Consider the following 19,088-nt stretch of genomic DNA (forward strand, 5'->3'; position numbering starts at 1 on the left):
AGCGGTTTATTTTGAAAATATATTAGATAAATAGATTCAACAATATTTTACCGAAATCTAATAAAATTAATTATGAAAATTGGATACAAAAAAGTATGTAAATTTAAAATGCTTATAAAAGATTAAAAATTTATTATCAAAAATTGTGATCATATTTTGATAAATTAATTTTATTTTTGAATTTCATCATTAATCATTTTTATTTACTAATTTACTATTTACTAATTAAAAGTCGATTAAAAATTATTCAATTAAAATGTATAGTCGATTACAAATAAATTGTGCATATTCTATAGATAAATAAAGATTTATAAATAAATAAATTTAGAGTATCTAAATATAACAACTTAAACTAAATTCAATTGATAACTTCATCAAATTTTATGACAAATTTTATTAAGATTGCAATATTTTTCTATTTGCAATCTTAATAAAGATTCCTTCCCTAAACGAAATTGTTTAATAACATCCGATATTTTCTGCGAGTTAGCGAAAAATCTAAATTATCATTCTTTGTAAACAAATATATATATATCTCATACAGTAAAATTATATATTGACGCTTTCAAATGAAGCGCGCATATCTCTAGTCATGTATCTCTTTGAAAAGGTTTCTTCATGACGATTCATCGAAGAATCGTGACGGAATCTTAGTCAGCAATCGGTATCGCTTATGCGCGGGATCAATCTTATTGAAATGCGATCAGTCATGAATAGTTAATCAATCTCAGATTGAAATCGTTTATCAATTCAACCGGAATACACCAACAAATCTGTATTGTAATCTTTAGTGATTTTTCAAGAATTCACAACATGAGACAAGGAGGATAGCCATGACCAATACATCGTAAGTTTTATTTTCTTCGATGTCTTGTAGAATGAATGGCGTTTGTAGAAGACATAATGGAACTGAACAGATATCGTGGATGGAACCGACGAGGAGATACGTAATGTCTAATGTTCTACAAAACGTTATTTAGACGCGAAGAGTTGTTCTAACTTTTACAATAATCCAAATAAAAAAAAAGGAAAAGAAAGAAAGAGCCAAATCAGAAAAGTGCCATAATTGGTGGTCACACGGTTTCATGTTTCTCCCTTGATTTTTTTCATATATATACCGTTCACCGTCCTATATATTAGTCGTCCTCCTATTTAGTACTTCTTCTGCCACATCTGTATAACTAAAGAACTTTCAAGCGTTTGAAGCTTCACGAGCTATGAGAATATAGGACAAAGAAGAGATATCCTGGACGTGAAGTTAAGCAGTTTCGACAAGTTCCTTTGCCGCGCACACGGAGGGGAACAATTTTTCCTTTTTAACGGCGATCTCTCTTTTCGTGTGCATTAAACGAATTTCTACGTGGAAGCATTATGGGGTCCAAAATGGGATCTAAAATGTAAGTAATTCACATAGATGCGTTTTATACACTTATTTCTAAATTTTTACCCTAAATTTTTCCTCTTCCTCCGTTTGTCGGCCGCGTATAATATGAAGGGTTAACGAACGATCTTATGAATAATTGCGCATTGTATAGTTAAATTTCGATAATGTAGCATAGAAATTTGTATGCAAATACGTTTGTCGTCGAACTTTGATTTGATTTGAACTTTCGCGATTTTTGAACGATTAATTTCCTTTAATTTCTCAAATCATCGATCGCAACTTTATCGTGTTTATGAACGAGTTTAATTGGAAACGAATTTAACATGTGTCTCTGAAGATACGATCATTTTCAGTCATGAATTGTCTAAAAATAATGTTTTCATACTCTTTGTGATTAAAATGGATCAATATGTGGAACGTGTATATACATTATTTATCACGTTTCGCAAACGAGGACGTATCGTGATCGTTTTTATCTTGTCAATTTTTTTTATAAATATCGTTCGTATTTAATCGACGCGCTAATAAAGCGTACTTTCGATATTTTCGTGAGAAAAAGAATAGCAACACGCATCTTTCCGCGGTCGATGATTTCTCTGTCTCGAAAAAAACTCTGTTACGATAATCATTGTGATAACCGCTTGGAAATGATGGCTAGGTCTGAAGATCATGTTATGCTAAATTGATAATTACAACGCTTCTTTGTTGCATTGAATTATAGGAATAATTGGCGCAAGGATGAATAATGAAATGAGTCGAGAAACTGACTGATACGTACTATACTTAGATGTATATATCATATAATTTATTTCGCATTATTCAAATTTCCATAATATTTATTTTTATCGCATTATCTATATGTCATAGTCTCAGAAAATTATTTCTTTTGAATTTCATATCAAAATTCACTGAATAAATCTTACAAAATTCTACAAAATTTTACAAAAACTCAATCAAGGACATATATATATATATATTGCATTTTTAAATTACAATTAATTTCATCAAATAATCAAATGTAGAAAAAGAAAAGTGTAATCATCATACTAGCCAATTAGCTATCAAACTGTGATGATATATAAACAAAGAATATATTAAAAAAAAAAACATAAAAAATGGATATTAATTATGAATCTTTATACCAAACTTTATATAATAATATTCATTAAAATCTGTCAATGTATAATATAACGTAATTTGGATCCCGATATTTCTATGAAATTAATTAATAAACTTGGTATTTTGTTTCATGATTTACATTTCTCTATCTATTTGCTTTCTCTTTTTTTTTATCGATGGTTATCATGTGATAAAGATGGATATTTATAAGTCAAAGTTCGTCAACCATCTAACCAAATACGCTAAAATTAAATAGAAATCAGGGCTATTACGATACATACCAGTTTGGGCTCATTTACCTTGCCTTATGCTTGATGACTAATTCATTGATTAATTCGCGCGGGGAATCATTAGTGTCGAAACTAACTTTCAAAATGTTTATAAAATTTAAATTTTTCTTAAATTAATAAAATTTATTCCTATTTAAATGACTTTTCATAATCGTGTTAATTCACGTGTTCCATTTGTGAATGCTTTTTTTCATTTTTTTTTGTTTGATTTTATTTTTGATTATATTTTTTGTTTCATTTTAATTGAATAATATGAGTGATCCGATACAAAATTGTATAATTTTATTTATTAAGTGAAGTGATTCTTTTATTAATAAAAGAATGAAAAAATGTTACTTGGACGAAATAAAACAAATAATTTTTTTTCCAATCTTCGTAAAATGTAATTTTTCAAAGATAAATAATTGAGTTTGTCTCGATTTTTCTTTGTTCATTTATTTTATTGATCGTCTCAAGCAGATAAAATTTTTGTATTAATCGAAGATAAATACTTAATGATGAATGTAGTTCACCATATGCATCGCACGATCGAGGCAAAAAATAATTGATATATATAAGATTTATACTTCATTGAAGATTTAATTTATAATTAGAATTAATTTAATATGAATATTCGAAAACATAATCATGGGCCGCTTATTTTATTTTTAGGTTAGTGTTTTAAACTCCAAAATTGACAAAACGATTTCTTAACAAAGAAGAATTATCTTCCATGAAATTTTTAACGTGATAAACCTATTTACTTTTTCAAAAATTTTGTTTATAATCGATGATTATTTTATTATATTGGAACAGATTATCAGAATGACCGATTTTCTTATATAAAATATTAAATAATTGCGACTTATCAATTGTCACTATATAAATATATTAATATTTATTTAATGAATGCAGCTTTTCTTCAATGATCATGATAAAAGTTTATTGTTATCTAATTTATTTTTTTCTATCCCCACCAAAATTTTTTTTTTTAATTGGATCAAGAAACGTTATTTGATTCTACAAGTTGAAGTAATCTATAAATAATGATTAACTTTCTTACGTTTTTTTTTTATTTTAAAAATCGTTTCTTTTTATTATTTATTTTTTATCATTCGCATTTGAATTTTAATATAAAATGTAAAACAAATTTCTAAAAATGATCGAACTTGTATCGATTACGAAAGAAATTATTTATCGAATGTTTTAACGAATATTTATAACAAATAATTTACGAAATACGGATTAATAAATCATATTCAAATAATTCAAACAATTATCATTAAATAATTTATGTTTTTTTTTATTAGATTTAAAATTTAATATCAGAATCAGTAAAAAAAATTACAAACAATTCGTACTTATTTTTCTCTTATTAACTATCATAATATTTAAGAATCATCATGTTTAAGAATAATATCCTCATCTTCTCAAGGCAATCATAATTTTTAATCTATTTTTATTACAAGATATTTAATACGATACACTATTTTTTCTACAAGATTCATCCTTCAGTTATGGGATTTATGGATCAATTTCAAACGTTATAGTTAAAAAGTGTATGAACGCAATTGTATATTTATCGATATCGATGATACAATAGGAATGATAACTTACACATCCAATTGAAATGTATTAGTACATAAAAAGAGAGAAAAAAGCTTAATTATTATAACAAAATCTACCAAAAAAAAACTGAAATTCAAAAATCAAATCTGAAATTTATTATAAATTCCACTTCCTGTATATTCATTTCTCATAGTCACTAATATGGCGATCTTTCGTTATTCCGTTCATTATTTCCTGACCAGTAAGTCATCGAATAAATAAGTTTTTTTTTTATTTTATATCATTTAATTCCAATTTCTTCTATCCATTTTTTCTTATCATCTATTAAAACAAAATTTTATTGTAAAAACCAATTTCATTTAAATTCGTTATTATTTCATTTTTTTCGTCGATCCGACGGAACATGGCGAATGAAACGGGAAATCGGGCCAGATAGATCGACACAGATCAACGAAAATGGACTGCTGATATCGGCTTTCAATTTTGTCCGATCGAACCCTGGGTAAAAACCGATTTTTTTCCATAGACCAGTTGCATATAACGGTCGATGTAACAATAAACCGTCGCACGTTAGTTGCAACTAAGCTGTCGCATCCGGTCTAAGCCGGCGTAAACCAGTTTTATTTGATTTTTCTCCGGTTGTTTTCGATGAACTGAATAAGACAAAAATACGCACACATGAGTAAGCGTGAGCGTGAGCGTGAGCCGTGCACATTTCGTCTTATCGGTCGTGTTATCTATCGATGTGTGTCAACCGCGGGAAATTGTGCATGCACGGTTTTTTTCTGCCCACGTGATTCGAACAATCATATTCGAAGACGAAGGAAAACCCGCCACTTTTCAAAATATAATCGGTGCGCGCCATACCGCGCAAACAGAACAGTAGCGGGACGTTTGACCCGGGGAATTTATTCTTTTGTGTAGTGATATTTTTAGAGATCATTTTCGAAGAAGTTGCCATTTTTATAACGAGGCGTTTTGTTTAGAAAACGATGTTCCAGTATCCCGGTTTTTAACAATATTTTTAAAGTGATTTGTGATTTGATGGTTGTAACTTTTTGGTAACTTTTTAATTATCTTTCAATTATTTTTATTAATTATTTTTATTAACAAAATTTTATAATGAATATTTTGAGACAAGGAATTGAATATTTATTACATTCATTTGTATCGTATGTTTATTGTATATTAAATATTTCTTTGGTTTTTTTTAAGGTTTTAACATTTTAGTATTTTTTTTTTAAGTTTTTGCAGAATCTTGGAATAATCTAGAAATTCTAATCTAATCTAAAATTCATAATTTAGAAATAAAATATTATGTTTGTTTTAATTTTATGCAAAAAATGACTTTTAGCATAACTCGAGGAATAGGTCGTTCGTTATTTAGATATTATAAAAGAATGTGAAAGATAGCAATTCGACGAAGATTGGAGAACATTGATTCAGAATATTTAAAACGTTTCTAAATTATAGTTTGCAATTGTGATTATTTGGTTTGACGTGTTTTATTAGCGGGACGATAATGAATAATATCCCAGTCTTTTTAACCATAAGCGAAATATTTAACAAAAAATATTTGAAGTTATATTGAATTTGATAATCCTGAGACGAAGTGTCAGGATTGTCAAATAATAAATTATGTTTATTTCAAGGGGATAATTCATTTTTTATCAATAATTTTTCTCGATTTTTTAATAATATTTTGAATATTTAAACAGATAATGAACTCGAGACAAAAAAGATAATAATTTTTCAACATCATTTCTTTAATTTTAAAAAGCGATTCGAATAATTGAAAGAATTATATCAAGAAAGTTAGATAATTTTTCAAAATTATAAATTTTGCGAAAATGGCGGTTAAACGATCATTTAATAGCAGCTATAAGCTCAAGGACTGACATAATGTTCTTCAAAGATTATGTAATTGCCAGATACGATCAGTAATTAGATAGTTTGGAAAAGTACAACTGTTAAAATCCGGAATTTTAGTAATTAACCGATATCGATAGTAAATCGTGAAGCATGTATTTTGGTGATATTTTACGTAACATAAGCACTTTCTGCATCGAATGTTTTTAAACATTGCTTCGTTAATCACAAACGATGATTATTATAATTCATAATGAATTTTCAATTTTTTTCCCTAAATAGATAGATCATTGCGCAACAATCTGTTCATTTATCACTTGTTTTATTCCCTATTCTAACATGAAATCGAAATAAACAAAATTAAAAAAAATCATCGAATAAGTTACTCGAAATATATTTCTATTCCGTCAACGATATTTTATCATTTCTCAAACATCTTTATCACCTGGTTATTTGTATACACAAAACCTGCGTGCCATAAGTTTTCGAAGTGGACAGTGGTTATTTCATGGTGGACGACGGTGTTTCACGTGAAAGCTGCATGGCACGATCTGACATGATAGAACTAGTGTGGCCTGCTGATCAGAAAGGCCAGAACTTAAGAAGGACCGAACCTTCCCCTCCCCGTTCTGTTTCACTTCTCCCACCGCCCCTTCGATGGTCAACGGGGACAGAGGCAGAAAGTGGCATACGTTTACCTTGGAAGACAGTTGCTGCAGCAACAGAACAGTCTGTGGTCGTTTGACGTTGTGCTATATTGCCATTTGACACGTGTCGATTCACGATTTTTTTTACTTAATTGTGGTCGCGAAATTAACTAGTCACATATAACTAACGGACATTTGAAGAATGGCGTAGACGTGAAAGGAAAATGAAAACGGGCTGAACACCTGTTTCACACATGATACTTTGTTTCGAGTAATTACATTGAGCAAGGGAACGGGCAATTTAATCGTGAGTTCAATTTCTTTTGAAATACAGAATATATTTTTGGGAATATCATTTCTATAAATCCTGAAATCTTTCGGTTCACAATTCTTTGTAAATTTTGGATTCTATAATTCGACGTTTAATTTTAAATTTCTTGTTATGAATGAAAGTCATCTGAATGAATGAATCATGATCGTCATTACAATATACAAGGAATTTGATCTAGATTCATTTATCTCTTGTTTGATAGATGTTGATTTAGTTGACTGTCATAATGGATACAATTATGCTTTTCGCTTAAACGCTACTATAAAATTGTGTCACATTCGGACCTGGCCGGATTCAATTGTAAGTTGAATTAAGAAGAATAGAGATCAGATGGAAGCGTTTAAGTCGTTGGTTACAATTGAACGCACAATTGAACTGCGTTTCAAGGTAGATACTCGATTACGTTTATTCCCCTTGTTGAATTTGTTTGGTTCCGTCTCGTTTCGGTTGATAGATTCGCGATATTGCAATTGACGTACTTTAATTCATTTGAGTCGATCCCCCATATGGATCATGATAATTAATAAGAGAAAAATACCTATTTACAAATCGCACCGTAAATATCTTTTGTGAATTTATAAAGATTAATGTAAAAATTTATCGAAAAAAAGATTTTTAAACATTTTTATTGTTAATCATATGTAACTACTCGTATAAATTGGTCGGGACACAATGTGGTAAAAATTAAGAGGACGTTAAAAAGATTACTAGCAGTAACGCGATATGGAGTATCGCGTAGACTTCTTTACGAAGAATTAAGAATTCCGTCGAGTCGTTTAAATTGTAAAATATATGTTAATCTCGCCATGCTTGAATAAACTAACGTGAAATTACGCATGAAGGACGTATACGATCAGCCGTGATCCATTCTTTCAATTTGAACCATGTATACTTTGACAATATTTTGCGTGCAACAATGTTAAACAGCGTACCGTATCTTCGCCAATTATCGCCTCCGGGTTTTTTTACACGATACATAAAAATTATGAATGATCGTCATGTGAAGCGATTATATTAGATTATAAAAAAAAGAAAAAGAACAATGTTATAATTAATATATATATATATATATAAAAGATCCTGTTCGATCATAATTATTTATTCTTCATTTTAAATCTTTCATGTGTAACATTGCAACACGCATATAATGTTGTAATTTATTTATCCTGAAATTTTTACAAGAATAAAGAAAAAGCGGCGGAATTACATACATGCGGGTTACATATGGGCGATAAATAACAATAAACAGGATGATTTACAACGACACTGTAGAATGTGCTCATTTTCTATGGCATCATCCGCATCCATATTTATCCGGTAAGATTGAAGGGCAGTTACAACTCATTTCCACCTTGAAACGTTAAATGGTCATCGTACACTTGATTACGAGGGAAGAGATCGTCAAGGTTTGCCATGAACGGCATATAAATGTCTCCAATGAAGACGTGCAACACTTTCAGTTCTTTTGTATCTATTAGAAAGTCAATGGCACTTTGCGTAGAAAGGTCGTTCTTAAATAAATATTATTAACATCGATTAATGATTCTTTGATAGGAAACAAATCGTGCAATCATTCGAAGAATCACTGAAATCAACAAAGACGAGTTAAAAAATGAATCAAAATGCCGAAAAGAATCGGTAAGTTCGGTTATTTTCGATAAAAGTCCAACAATGAGAAGTTCGATGACGCGTTCGTTTTCATGTATATGCAAGTGGAATGATGTGAACGCCTCCATTTGCACTGGTTTTTCCTCTATCTCTGTTTGTCCAGCCGCTTCGAAGCCAGTAGAAAATCGAGATTCGCCGAGAGCAGTTGAACGTGATCGCGCAAACAAGCACGCGGTCATCTCGTTTACGATTTATCGGCATTTATCGGTGGACCTTAAACGCGAACTTCATCAGAAGTTTCATCAGAATTTTAGACAACGGTTAGTTTTATATCGACGATTTCTTTTCCCATAACGGCGGTTATGATTACCCGAGAATAAGGATCACGATTTCTCTTGGTCGATCGTTCATTTCTGTAGCAGAACTGACCGAATGACAAGCGTGAAAGTTCTGTTAGCAACTGGTTTTTTATTTTTTTTTTTTTTAGTTTTCTCTTTTTTTTTTTCGATCATGTTCGATACTTTTATGTAATAATACTCGTGCAGAATTGCGTCGTTCCCGCATGTTTTATGCGAGCCATTGATGTTCCAACAACGATTTGACCCAAGACGTAAGATCAACGAGGAAACATTGTCCACGAATCAGGCATAATTCTTGAATCTTTGTGTTTGCAGGTTGAAAGACGACGACGAGAAGGAGAATATGAGGCTATTTTGCGTGAAGAACGACGACGAATCGTCGACGATGAACACTAAAGATGGTTTTAGAGGTAACGTTCACTTGTTTTCACGGTAGTAATTTTTGTTCAGAACTTGATAGTTTTAAACATGATATTTGACAAAATAATCTTTGAAACGTAGTTCACAATTTCTTATTAATCGTAAGATGTTATTATACGTTGAATTGCTAATTAGGTAATAAAATTCAGAAATAATTCTTATTGCAAAACATGTAGATATGTAAATTTATAAAGTGTATATTAATTTTATTACTGTGCAATATAAATAAACAGGTAACATAGGAAAATTATTTATTCGTGTTTAATGAATTAAAAATTGCGTTTAAAAATTTAAAGAAAAATCAATATTTTCTCGATAAATATATCATTCTTGATCAAATCAGATCGCAGATGAACCGCGGTATTAATTATCATGTCGATTAATCGTGTACCAGGCCACCGACATGATTTGTTCAACGCGTCCGTTGGTCTTAATTAATCATAACTCGAGTTAATCATTTACCATCGTGTGCCGCCTGTTGCTCGAATCGTGTGATAAGGAACGTGTGTTCGAAGAATAACGATTTTCCGCTTATTCCATTTTTCCTAAACAATTTATTCCGTTTGACTCGTTTCAAAGAAAAAACAAAAGATACTTAACATTCACTTAGCGACGCTGTTCATTAACAATACCTACAAAATCAATTAAACTAAATGAATTAGAGTGAGGTTTCTAGTCAAAGTTTAAGCCAAGCGTAACGCGACAACTTCCGTTTGACCGACGATAAGGAAGCGCGAAAAAGAAAATGAGAGTTCGTTTTAGCGATGACGAATCCGATAGTCGTTCGTATGATTTACCCGATTAATTTTCGGCCGTGAAACCAAAACTCGTCGTGATTTAAAAGGAAATTATCTTTTCGTGCGAAGAAAGAGAGCGTGGGAGGTCACGTTCTTCTCTTTTCCATTTTCTTCTTATTTTTACCATTTTGCAATTTCATGAAAAAAGTATCATTGTATGTCAACAGCAAACACTTGATTTTCACCGTTGAAATCTGTTTGCGTTAAGATCGTGAGTTTCGCGTCTTCCTTTTTCATTTTCTCCCTCGAATATGGGAATTTTCGAGTAGGTGAATCGAACGATATCGTTGATCGTCCGGAAATGGTGTTTTCGCAGGGGGCAGGAAGCAGGAAGTGGATCGCTTCGGATACTATCAAATGATCATGTTCGCGATAATCAGCTTGCCTCTGTTCTTGTCAGCAGGATTCACGCTTGCCTACGTGTTTACAGCCGGGGAAGTTAAATACAGGTACGTTACCACTGATGCAATTTGTGACTCGACTGGTGATATCTATTTTTTTTTCTCCTTCATTTTTTCCTTGTATATTTTCGCATAATTTATCATGTGTATCCGCATCTCTTTTAAATCGTGAATCGTTCGTCTCAAGGTAGACAGCCGTTTATGGACGAGTAAATTCTGGAGAGTAAGCTTGAATAATGCGCGGCGATCAAATACAATCAGCGAGGAATAACCTAATGTACCGCGACCACGAAGATTAATCGAACATCGAAATTATATAATCGATTACTTTATTAGCAACCCGTTAATCCTTTCGCGGTAGACAAGAGTTACGCGCTTGCAATGATCGGTATGAACAGTTTTAGCGCGTTTAAAAGAAATTATCACATTCTTCAATAAATTTATTACTGGATTACGGATATTTTACGCAAATTGAAATTTTTTTATCGTAATTAGGCAAGGCAATTGATAAATAAATAATATTCAAATTGTAATTATCTTATTTTTAACTTTTAAATTAATGCGTAACAAATATTATTTAACAATATATTTAGTTATTTATTCTTGAATTTGGTATGAAATGGATTTGTGAAATTGATCATTTATTTCATATGCATAATCCTAATATTTTATTTTGAATATTTTATGTCTTTTTGCATATCATTTTGCAGATTTATGTTCATTTACATTTTCTATGAATGCATAAATATTCGTAGTCTACTCGTTACAGAATAAAATATCCTGGAATACGTGGAAATGTTTGATCGTTGGCAAACTAAACTTAAATTAAATTAAACTAAATTAATAAAATTTTCTTTCGATTTTTTTTTTTTTAAATTTAACTTGACGAATAATTACACGTTATAATAGATACTTTAATAAATATCTCTTGAATTTTTTCAATCCCTTTTCATAACTTAAAAAAAAATATTCTTTATAATTCTATGTAATCGTTTCACAGGTGCACAGTGCCAGGATGCGAGAATTCGTCGAACACGCAATTCAACGTGCCTTGGATGATTGATTCCGTCCCGGATGTATCCGAGACGTCCAAATGCATCCGTTATGTCGTACAAAATCACACAGGGGCGTGCACAAACGAAACTTTCAGTAATGTGACCAAAAAGTGTGATTCGTGGATCTACGATCCATCGGAGAACACGATTCAAAGCGAGGTAAAAAAACCTGTTTTAATCCTTTGATCGATTAATTAAAATTAACTAATTCGAAAAAAAAACTGATTCGTTATTCGTTATTCTATCGTTATTAGTGGGATCTCACTTGTGATACCAATCGATGGAAACTCACTCTTGTGGGCACGGTGAATAACATCGGTCAGTTCGTCGGGTTGATCTTCGCCGGTTATATATCAGACAGGTGAGAAATAATCACATCGAAATTTACTTCGAAGGATCCTTAATTAGCTTTCATTAGATCGGATCGGATCCAGAAAATGGGGTTCTTGGTATCTAACCACGTTCGATCCAGGAAGGGTATGAAATAGAGGTTTTTCGATGGGTGTAACGTTTCAGTTCGAGAGAGGATTCGATCGGATTCAACAGGTCGTTGATGTCCATCTATCGAAATCCTCTCGTAAAACGTGATAAAAATATCAGAGATGGTTAAGATGGCCGATAATCCGATGAAATCGAAATGTAGGAAACCGAGCGGTGTGATCTATGAACTTTTTGCCGGATCCGTTCTACGTAGGTCGAATTTGAGAAAGCTCGGTTTTTACACCGTTTTATGGCACGTGCTCAAGAGTCACCAGGGAATCGGAAACTCTGAAACGGACGAGACTTTCACGAGTTGGTTGGATCGCAAATTCTAATTCGAAGTCGGGGAATACTTGAGATCGTCCAGAGGGGGGAATGTATTTAAATGAAACTGTACTTTGGACCAACTTGCCGAGATCTATGATAACGATTCGAACTTGGCTTGGTTGTTTCTCGAGACACCCTCGTTTTCGAGGCAATTTCTCGTACCGATGTCAAAAATCTTCTTCATATTCGTGTGTTTATCGAAAAACATCGTCGAAGAGTTTCAAGAGTTTTTTTATTTCGTCGACGATAAGAAGTCGAAGAATCACCATCGCCGCGAAACTTGTCCGCTTATATACGATTCTGTTACTTTTCAGATATGGAAGACGCACGATACTGACGCTCACCACATCCCTGAGCGGAATCAGCGGTCTGATACATTCCTTCTCCGTGAATTATTGGATGTTTCTCGCGTTCGAATTTATCGACGCGACTGTCGCGGCCGGTATCTACAGCGCTGGATTTATTTTAGGTGAGTTAATAACGAGGCAAAGTAAGGGAAGATGTTGGACGTGAATAATGCCGATATAAATAACGGCCATGTTTCACATGCCAACGACTACTCGATGCAGGAACCTTTCGATATCGAAAAACGTAACTGAAGGTAACTGTAACCATGGTCGGTTCTTCGGTTTGCCATTGCCACGCCTGTAATTCCTTCGATATTTCATTCGAAGTATGGGATATAGTATATACGGAACATACTGCATGGAGTAATTCTAATAATTTTACGATATAGTAAAACTATCTATACCGTGCAATTTCATGAAAGAAACCGATTCCTTAGAAGTGAATCAGGCTCAATATTGATCGATTTTCAGGGATGGAGATGGCAGGGGTAAGAGGCAGAGTATTAGCCAGCACAATTATCTGCTGCATGTTCGCAGTCGGTGAGATGTTACTCGGATTGATAGCGATGTGGCTTAGATCATGGAGATTGATCCTTCGCATGGTGTACGGGCCGGCATTGCTTGCCATTTTATTGCCAGTCCTTATCCCAGAATCAGTCAGGTAATTTTCCTTGCTTGATTGCTTAATTCGCATTGTCTTCGTTAACGATCTCGAAAAGAATTTCTTTAAACCGGAGAAAGTCGCGCGTATTACGTTTCACGACGTTTCCAGTCGATTAACCGGTGAACCTTTCATGTCATTACATATTTAATTGGATCCGGTTCTCTTTTTCTCTTTGATTAATTAACGCGTGCGTAGGCCGCTTATAATCTTAGGTTTTCGTATCATTTTAGCGAATCACTTTCTTATCTCGTTCCTTTTTTTTGTGTACGCCATAGGTTATCGATAAAGCGTGTCCTATACAAGCGTAAAAACTATCGTTTTTCCCTTCGAACATTACTGTAGAAAAAAAAAAAAAATGAATGAACAAACAAAAAAAAACACACACACACACAATGATGCCATTTTAAAGGTGGCTATTGGCGAATGGGAAACACGAAAAGGTGGAGAGTATATATCGAAAAATGGCGCGTATAAACGGGCTTCAAATCTCAGAAGAGGCGATCGGAGCGTTCAAAGATTTGAACATGGTGAAGACTGAGAAGGTACGACAATTTTTAAATAAAACCGAATTAAATTAATTAATTGATTAAATTTATCTTATTTTTCAGACGGATCAAATAGTAACCGAAAAGAAGTCACCGATTATGCAAATATTGAATAGCTCGATGATGCTCACTCGGCTATTGGTGTGCTCGTTTTGCTGGTTGACAAACACTTTCGTCTATTATGGATTATCGTTGAACTCGGTGGCTTTCGCTGGTGACAAATACGTTAATTTCATATTGGTCGCCATCGTGGAAATCCCGGCTTACTTTTTGACCTGGTTTCTGACCGATTACATCGGCCGTAAAACTACTCTCTCCTCGTCTTTCTTGCTGAGCGGAGCTTTTTGCCTTGCTATACAATTTGTACCGACAGGTAAACACACATTTATCCTTGAAATTCCTCACTTGTAATTTACAGCGCTATGAACACTTTTGATTAATTACAAAAACATCGGTTAATTACAAAATATCGGTACATTAATTTCCATTATCTATTCCAGATTCATTGAGCTTTCTACCATTGATTCTGTACATGGGCGGGAAATGGTGCATTACGATGTCCTTCTCGACGATTTACATTTACACAGCGGAACTGTTTCCTACAAACTTGAGACACTCCCTCCTTGGAATTTGCAGCATGACTGGCCGCATGGGGTCAATATTGTCACCGCAAACTCCTCTTTTGGTGAGTCAACTACCACAAGAATGTACATCGCGTAGACCGATACGGACCGCTTGTTGATTGTTTGCATACTACTTCAAACAATATGGCAAAGATTCTCCGATATGTCTTTACGTATCATTTATCTTTTGTGTAACTTTATTTATGTTGCATTGTGAAATCGTTACATTGATTATTGATTGATTATCATCCATTTAGGAGGTATCATATATCTTTATTTTTCAATCAAAATGTTATATTGTCCATGATTCCGTTTTCAAAAACAATTGCTAGCAAATAAAATGAATAGTTAGTTTTCTTTTTTTTTTTTTTTTGATCTATTTACACAATTATTTTTATATTTCACAGGCACAATTTATGCCCGAATTACCATTGATACTTTTTGGATGTATGGCGCTATCCGCAGGATTGCTCTCTTTGTTCTTCCCGGAAACGTTGGGGACGAAACTTCCGGATACGGTGTGGGAGGCAGAGAATATCGGTAAAGAGCAGCAGAAGCAGGAATTGCAAGATTTGCCGTCTTAAGAGCGGACGAATATACCGGGACGAGTTATAAATTCGACACGAAAAAACGTATAAAAATGAAAGAAAGACAGAGAAGAGACGAGAATTAAGAAGAAATCAAATTGAGAAAAAATGAAAGAAGCAATGACTTTCAAAAGTTTCCCTTTCTTCCGGCACGAAGACTATCGACCGTGACTATTCCATTCGTGGTTTGAAAGCTCGCGAGAGAGAGAGAGAGAGAGAGAGAGAGAGAGAGAGAGAGAGAGAGAGAGAGAGATATGAAACGTGCAATGAAACTTCGGAAGTAAAGGGAGCTTAAGCGTACTTCTATATATGTATGTATAATATCTATAGAATATTTGCTTGCCTTTGAAATTGACATAGTTCAATCGCGATCAATTTGCCATAAAATCGACTAGTTACAAAGAGTCGACGAGTCATCGATTGTAGAGGAAATGGTAGGAGGATGAAAAAGTTTACCTCGAGGGAAAATTGGCATCATGTCGGTAAAGGAAGTTCGGGAAATTGAAGGGTCGGAAAAATTTGAAACATCATGGAAATTTAATTCAAGAGATGATTTTTTGTTCCGATAAAAAGATGAAATTAGCCCTCAAAAAAAAAAAAAAAATTCTTGTGAATAGTTATAAATTGTATAAGATATGGGAAAAATGTTCAAAATATGTGACATATTTTTTCATTTTGGTAATCGATAGCCATTTTTCTATCAAATATTTGATATAGTTATACTTGAATTTATTTCTGATTTTAGAAGATAAAAATTGATGATCAATGACTGCAATTTTATATTATTATTGCATGAAGATTTATATTATATTCGACGTACTTTTTAAATTTAAAAACATTTAAAATACATTTAAAATATGTTCTTAATCTTACTAATTGTTTTAAAAAATTATGTTTGAAATTTATTTTATGCAATCCTCCTTTAAATAAAAAAAAAATCAATGTATTGCTTTTAGATCTCATTTTCGTAGATCCATGTCATGAATAATATATCTTCTGTCCAAAAATTATATGAAATATTAGTATATATTTCACTATAAGATAAATTATATTTATTTTTAAGACTTTTCTTATAAAATGAATTACAATATTTTATTTTACATTGTCGATTTGAAATGTTATTTTTATTATTCTATTAATGTTTGTTAAATTTGTTTTCTTTAGTTTTAACAGTTCGAATGTTCGTAAAATGTTAATTAATTAAAAATATTTTTGCGCTTTAGAAAGCATGCTTGAAAAGTGGAGAATACTAGAAGAACAATTGACGAAGTGATTGAAAAGCATTGCTTTTATATAAAAATTGACATCAACAATTATTATTGACCCGCTTTTTATCCGATAGATAATGTTACAATTTCCAAATATCGAAATATGTAGAAAAATGTCGATATATTGTATCACGCACAATTTACTTCACGAGTCTATGCTGTCGAGTTATTTATGTATCATATTTTAACAAAAGATAAATTACTTTTTACAGCAGATTTTTATCTGCATGATTAACAATATGATAAACAAACTACACGATATAACAGAAAGCTCGACAGGATAATTAGAGATTACAATACGTGTAAATTTTGAGAAAAGAAATACTTTTAAAAAATTCTTTATTACTTTATTACTTGAATTTAAATATTCACAAGAAAATGAAATATATCATATTTATTTTGAGGGATGATTTCATACCCTATAAATTATACTTTTACCGAAATAAAAAGTCATGAATACCTGAAAAGTTTCAAATTTTTCTGAATTCGTTGAAACATCAAAATTCTTACAAATTAATAATTCATTATGTTTATTGTTTACAATTACCGGATACGTGCGACATCGTTTCTTTACTTTCCTTTGTTCATATACGTCATCCGTTTAATGAATTTTTAACGCGATTAATTATATTGCAGCCAGTTAAGATTATCATTGACGTGTCCGTGTTATCAAATGTCCAAACGTCTTCATACAATGGGTAACATATATATATATATATATATATGCACATCATAGATTACCATATGATGCTTCTTCCATTTAGGAATGAAAACATAATTATACTCAGGAATTTATACAGTATTGCTGCATCATGTTCGTAAATATATATTAATCGGTAATTATGTCAGGCCCTGTTTGTATTTCTGGTTTAAATATTTAATAAGAACTATATCGATCATCTTTGTCGTACTCTAAGGACTATAAAGCATCGTGCCATGATAATGCATCATCTAGGAAAGTAAAGTTAATAATAGCAATAATTTATAATTTCATGTATAAATAATATATATATATATATATATTATATTTACGTGAGAAGATATTATTATTCTGAATGAAGAATTAAATGAATCAGTAGATATGATTTATAATACTGATGATAAATTAGCGAATATTAGTCTTAATTATAATTATTATTATTATTTTGAGAGCGAGTATGTCTATATTAAATATCCATGATTCTAAACGAGTACTTCACCGATGAATTTAGTTAACTATGTACAAAGCGTATAGAATAATTATGAGAATTGTATAAGAATACACACAATGGTACACGTCACGGTGCTGTTCCAAAGGATTATGGAGAATGATTGTGTCAAGAATGATACTCGTAACGATGGAAATATTTTGTTAAGCTATTTGCAATAGCTCTTATAAAAACTGAACCATTTCAAGTATTATTAATTTGTTGTCATAGAGTATTAACTGAAATATAATGTAAATATCTACGAATACGGTGATATCTGCGTGATACGAATAACTCACAAGCTTGTACATAGAACGTCGATATCGCGTAAGATATTTCCATCGCGTTGCGAGTTGCAGAATTATATCGATCCACTTCATAAATAATCATATTTGTTAAAGTCGAGATAAGAATATTCATGTATAATAAGATATATGAATACCAGACATTAATGTAATATAAGATATGTATACATAATTCTGAATATACACAAACATTTATGAAATCTTGCTTGTTGTTAATATTACCTTCATCTGCCGGAGTTCAAAGTTTTTGCTATACTTAGAAACAATACCTTGAGAAATTCTATTTATACATTTAAACGTAATGCTGCATCTAACGTAACTTGTTCTTAACCAATTAATTTTTTATTTAAATTAAACAAATCTTATATTGAAATTTGATTCTTTCAATGTAAGCTGTTGATATATTTATGGAACGTTTTTTGGAAAAGTCTACGCAATTTTTGTAATTACTTTGATCTCTGGAATCGATCTTCCAAAAATATCTGAACAATTTATGTTGGAAATAGAATTCACTTAAGGGACTCTATTTAAAAAAGAAAGTTGGTACGACTGTCGGATGACTCTTTGTACCAAAAAAAAAATTTTTATTCGAAAAATTTTTCTCTTATTCTTATAATTTTGAAGATAATTCAAATGTTTATTTATTTATTTATTCTTCCTGTGTAATTATACTTTTTTGCATAAAAATTGAGAAAAAAAAATTGAGAAAAAAAAATATTAAAAAAAAAAAAAAGAGATACCAGGACATTAAAAACATTGACGTTTCTGAATATTCCGCATCTGTATTCTCCTGGATTAAATGAAAGTACACCGCTATTATCTACTTTCATTTGGATAAAATGGAAGGCAAAGTTGCCTTTTGTGATGCATAAAAGAGTTAGATGCGACGCGAAATCCGGCGCTTGATATTAAAGTATTAATGCCGCG

At 31.7% G+C, this 19,088-nt stretch overlaps 2 protein-coding genes across 16 annotated transcripts in view; one reads left to right on the forward strand and one right to left on the reverse strand.

Moving 5' to 3' along the window:
• Nucleotides 1-19,088, reverse strand: part of LOC100869899 (zinc finger C4H2 domain-containing protein) — a 244,152-nt gene that overhangs the window by 1,993 nt on the left and 223,071 nt on the right. The gene's annotated exons all lie outside the window — the stretch shown is intronic.
• LOC100868158 (solute carrier family 22 member 21) lies at nt 8-17,136 on the forward strand. 8 transcript variants are annotated; one of them, XM_086910598.1, is made up of 11 exons: nt 8-1,397; nt 9,471-9,565; nt 10,689-10,821; nt 11,774-11,987; nt 12,083-12,189; nt 12,950-13,104; nt 13,454-13,643; nt 14,056-14,188; nt 14,255-14,564; nt 14,692-14,876; nt 15,222-17,136. In XM_086910598.1, the coding sequence occupies exons 1-11, from the start codon at nt 1,372-1,374 to the stop codon at nt 15,396-15,398; spliced, it is 1,725 nt and encodes a 574-aa protein (XP_086766724.1). In that variant the 5' UTR covers nt 8-1,371; the 3' UTR covers nt 15,399-17,136. The 8 variants fall into 8 exon arrangements, with proteins under 8 accessions (XP_086766724.1, XP_086766727.1, XP_086766725.1 ...); XM_086910601.1 differs by having other exon boundaries at nt 10,776-10,821; XM_086910599.1 differs by having other exon boundaries at nt 639-847.

This window comes from Apis florea, unplaced genomic scaffold, assembly GCF_048593485.1.
Source record: "Apis florea isolate Af1SG1 unplaced genomic scaffold, ASM4859348v1 contig_3193_pilon, whole genome shotgun sequence".
Taxonomy (NCBI): domain Eukaryota; kingdom Metazoa; phylum Arthropoda; class Insecta; order Hymenoptera; family Apidae; genus Apis; species Apis florea.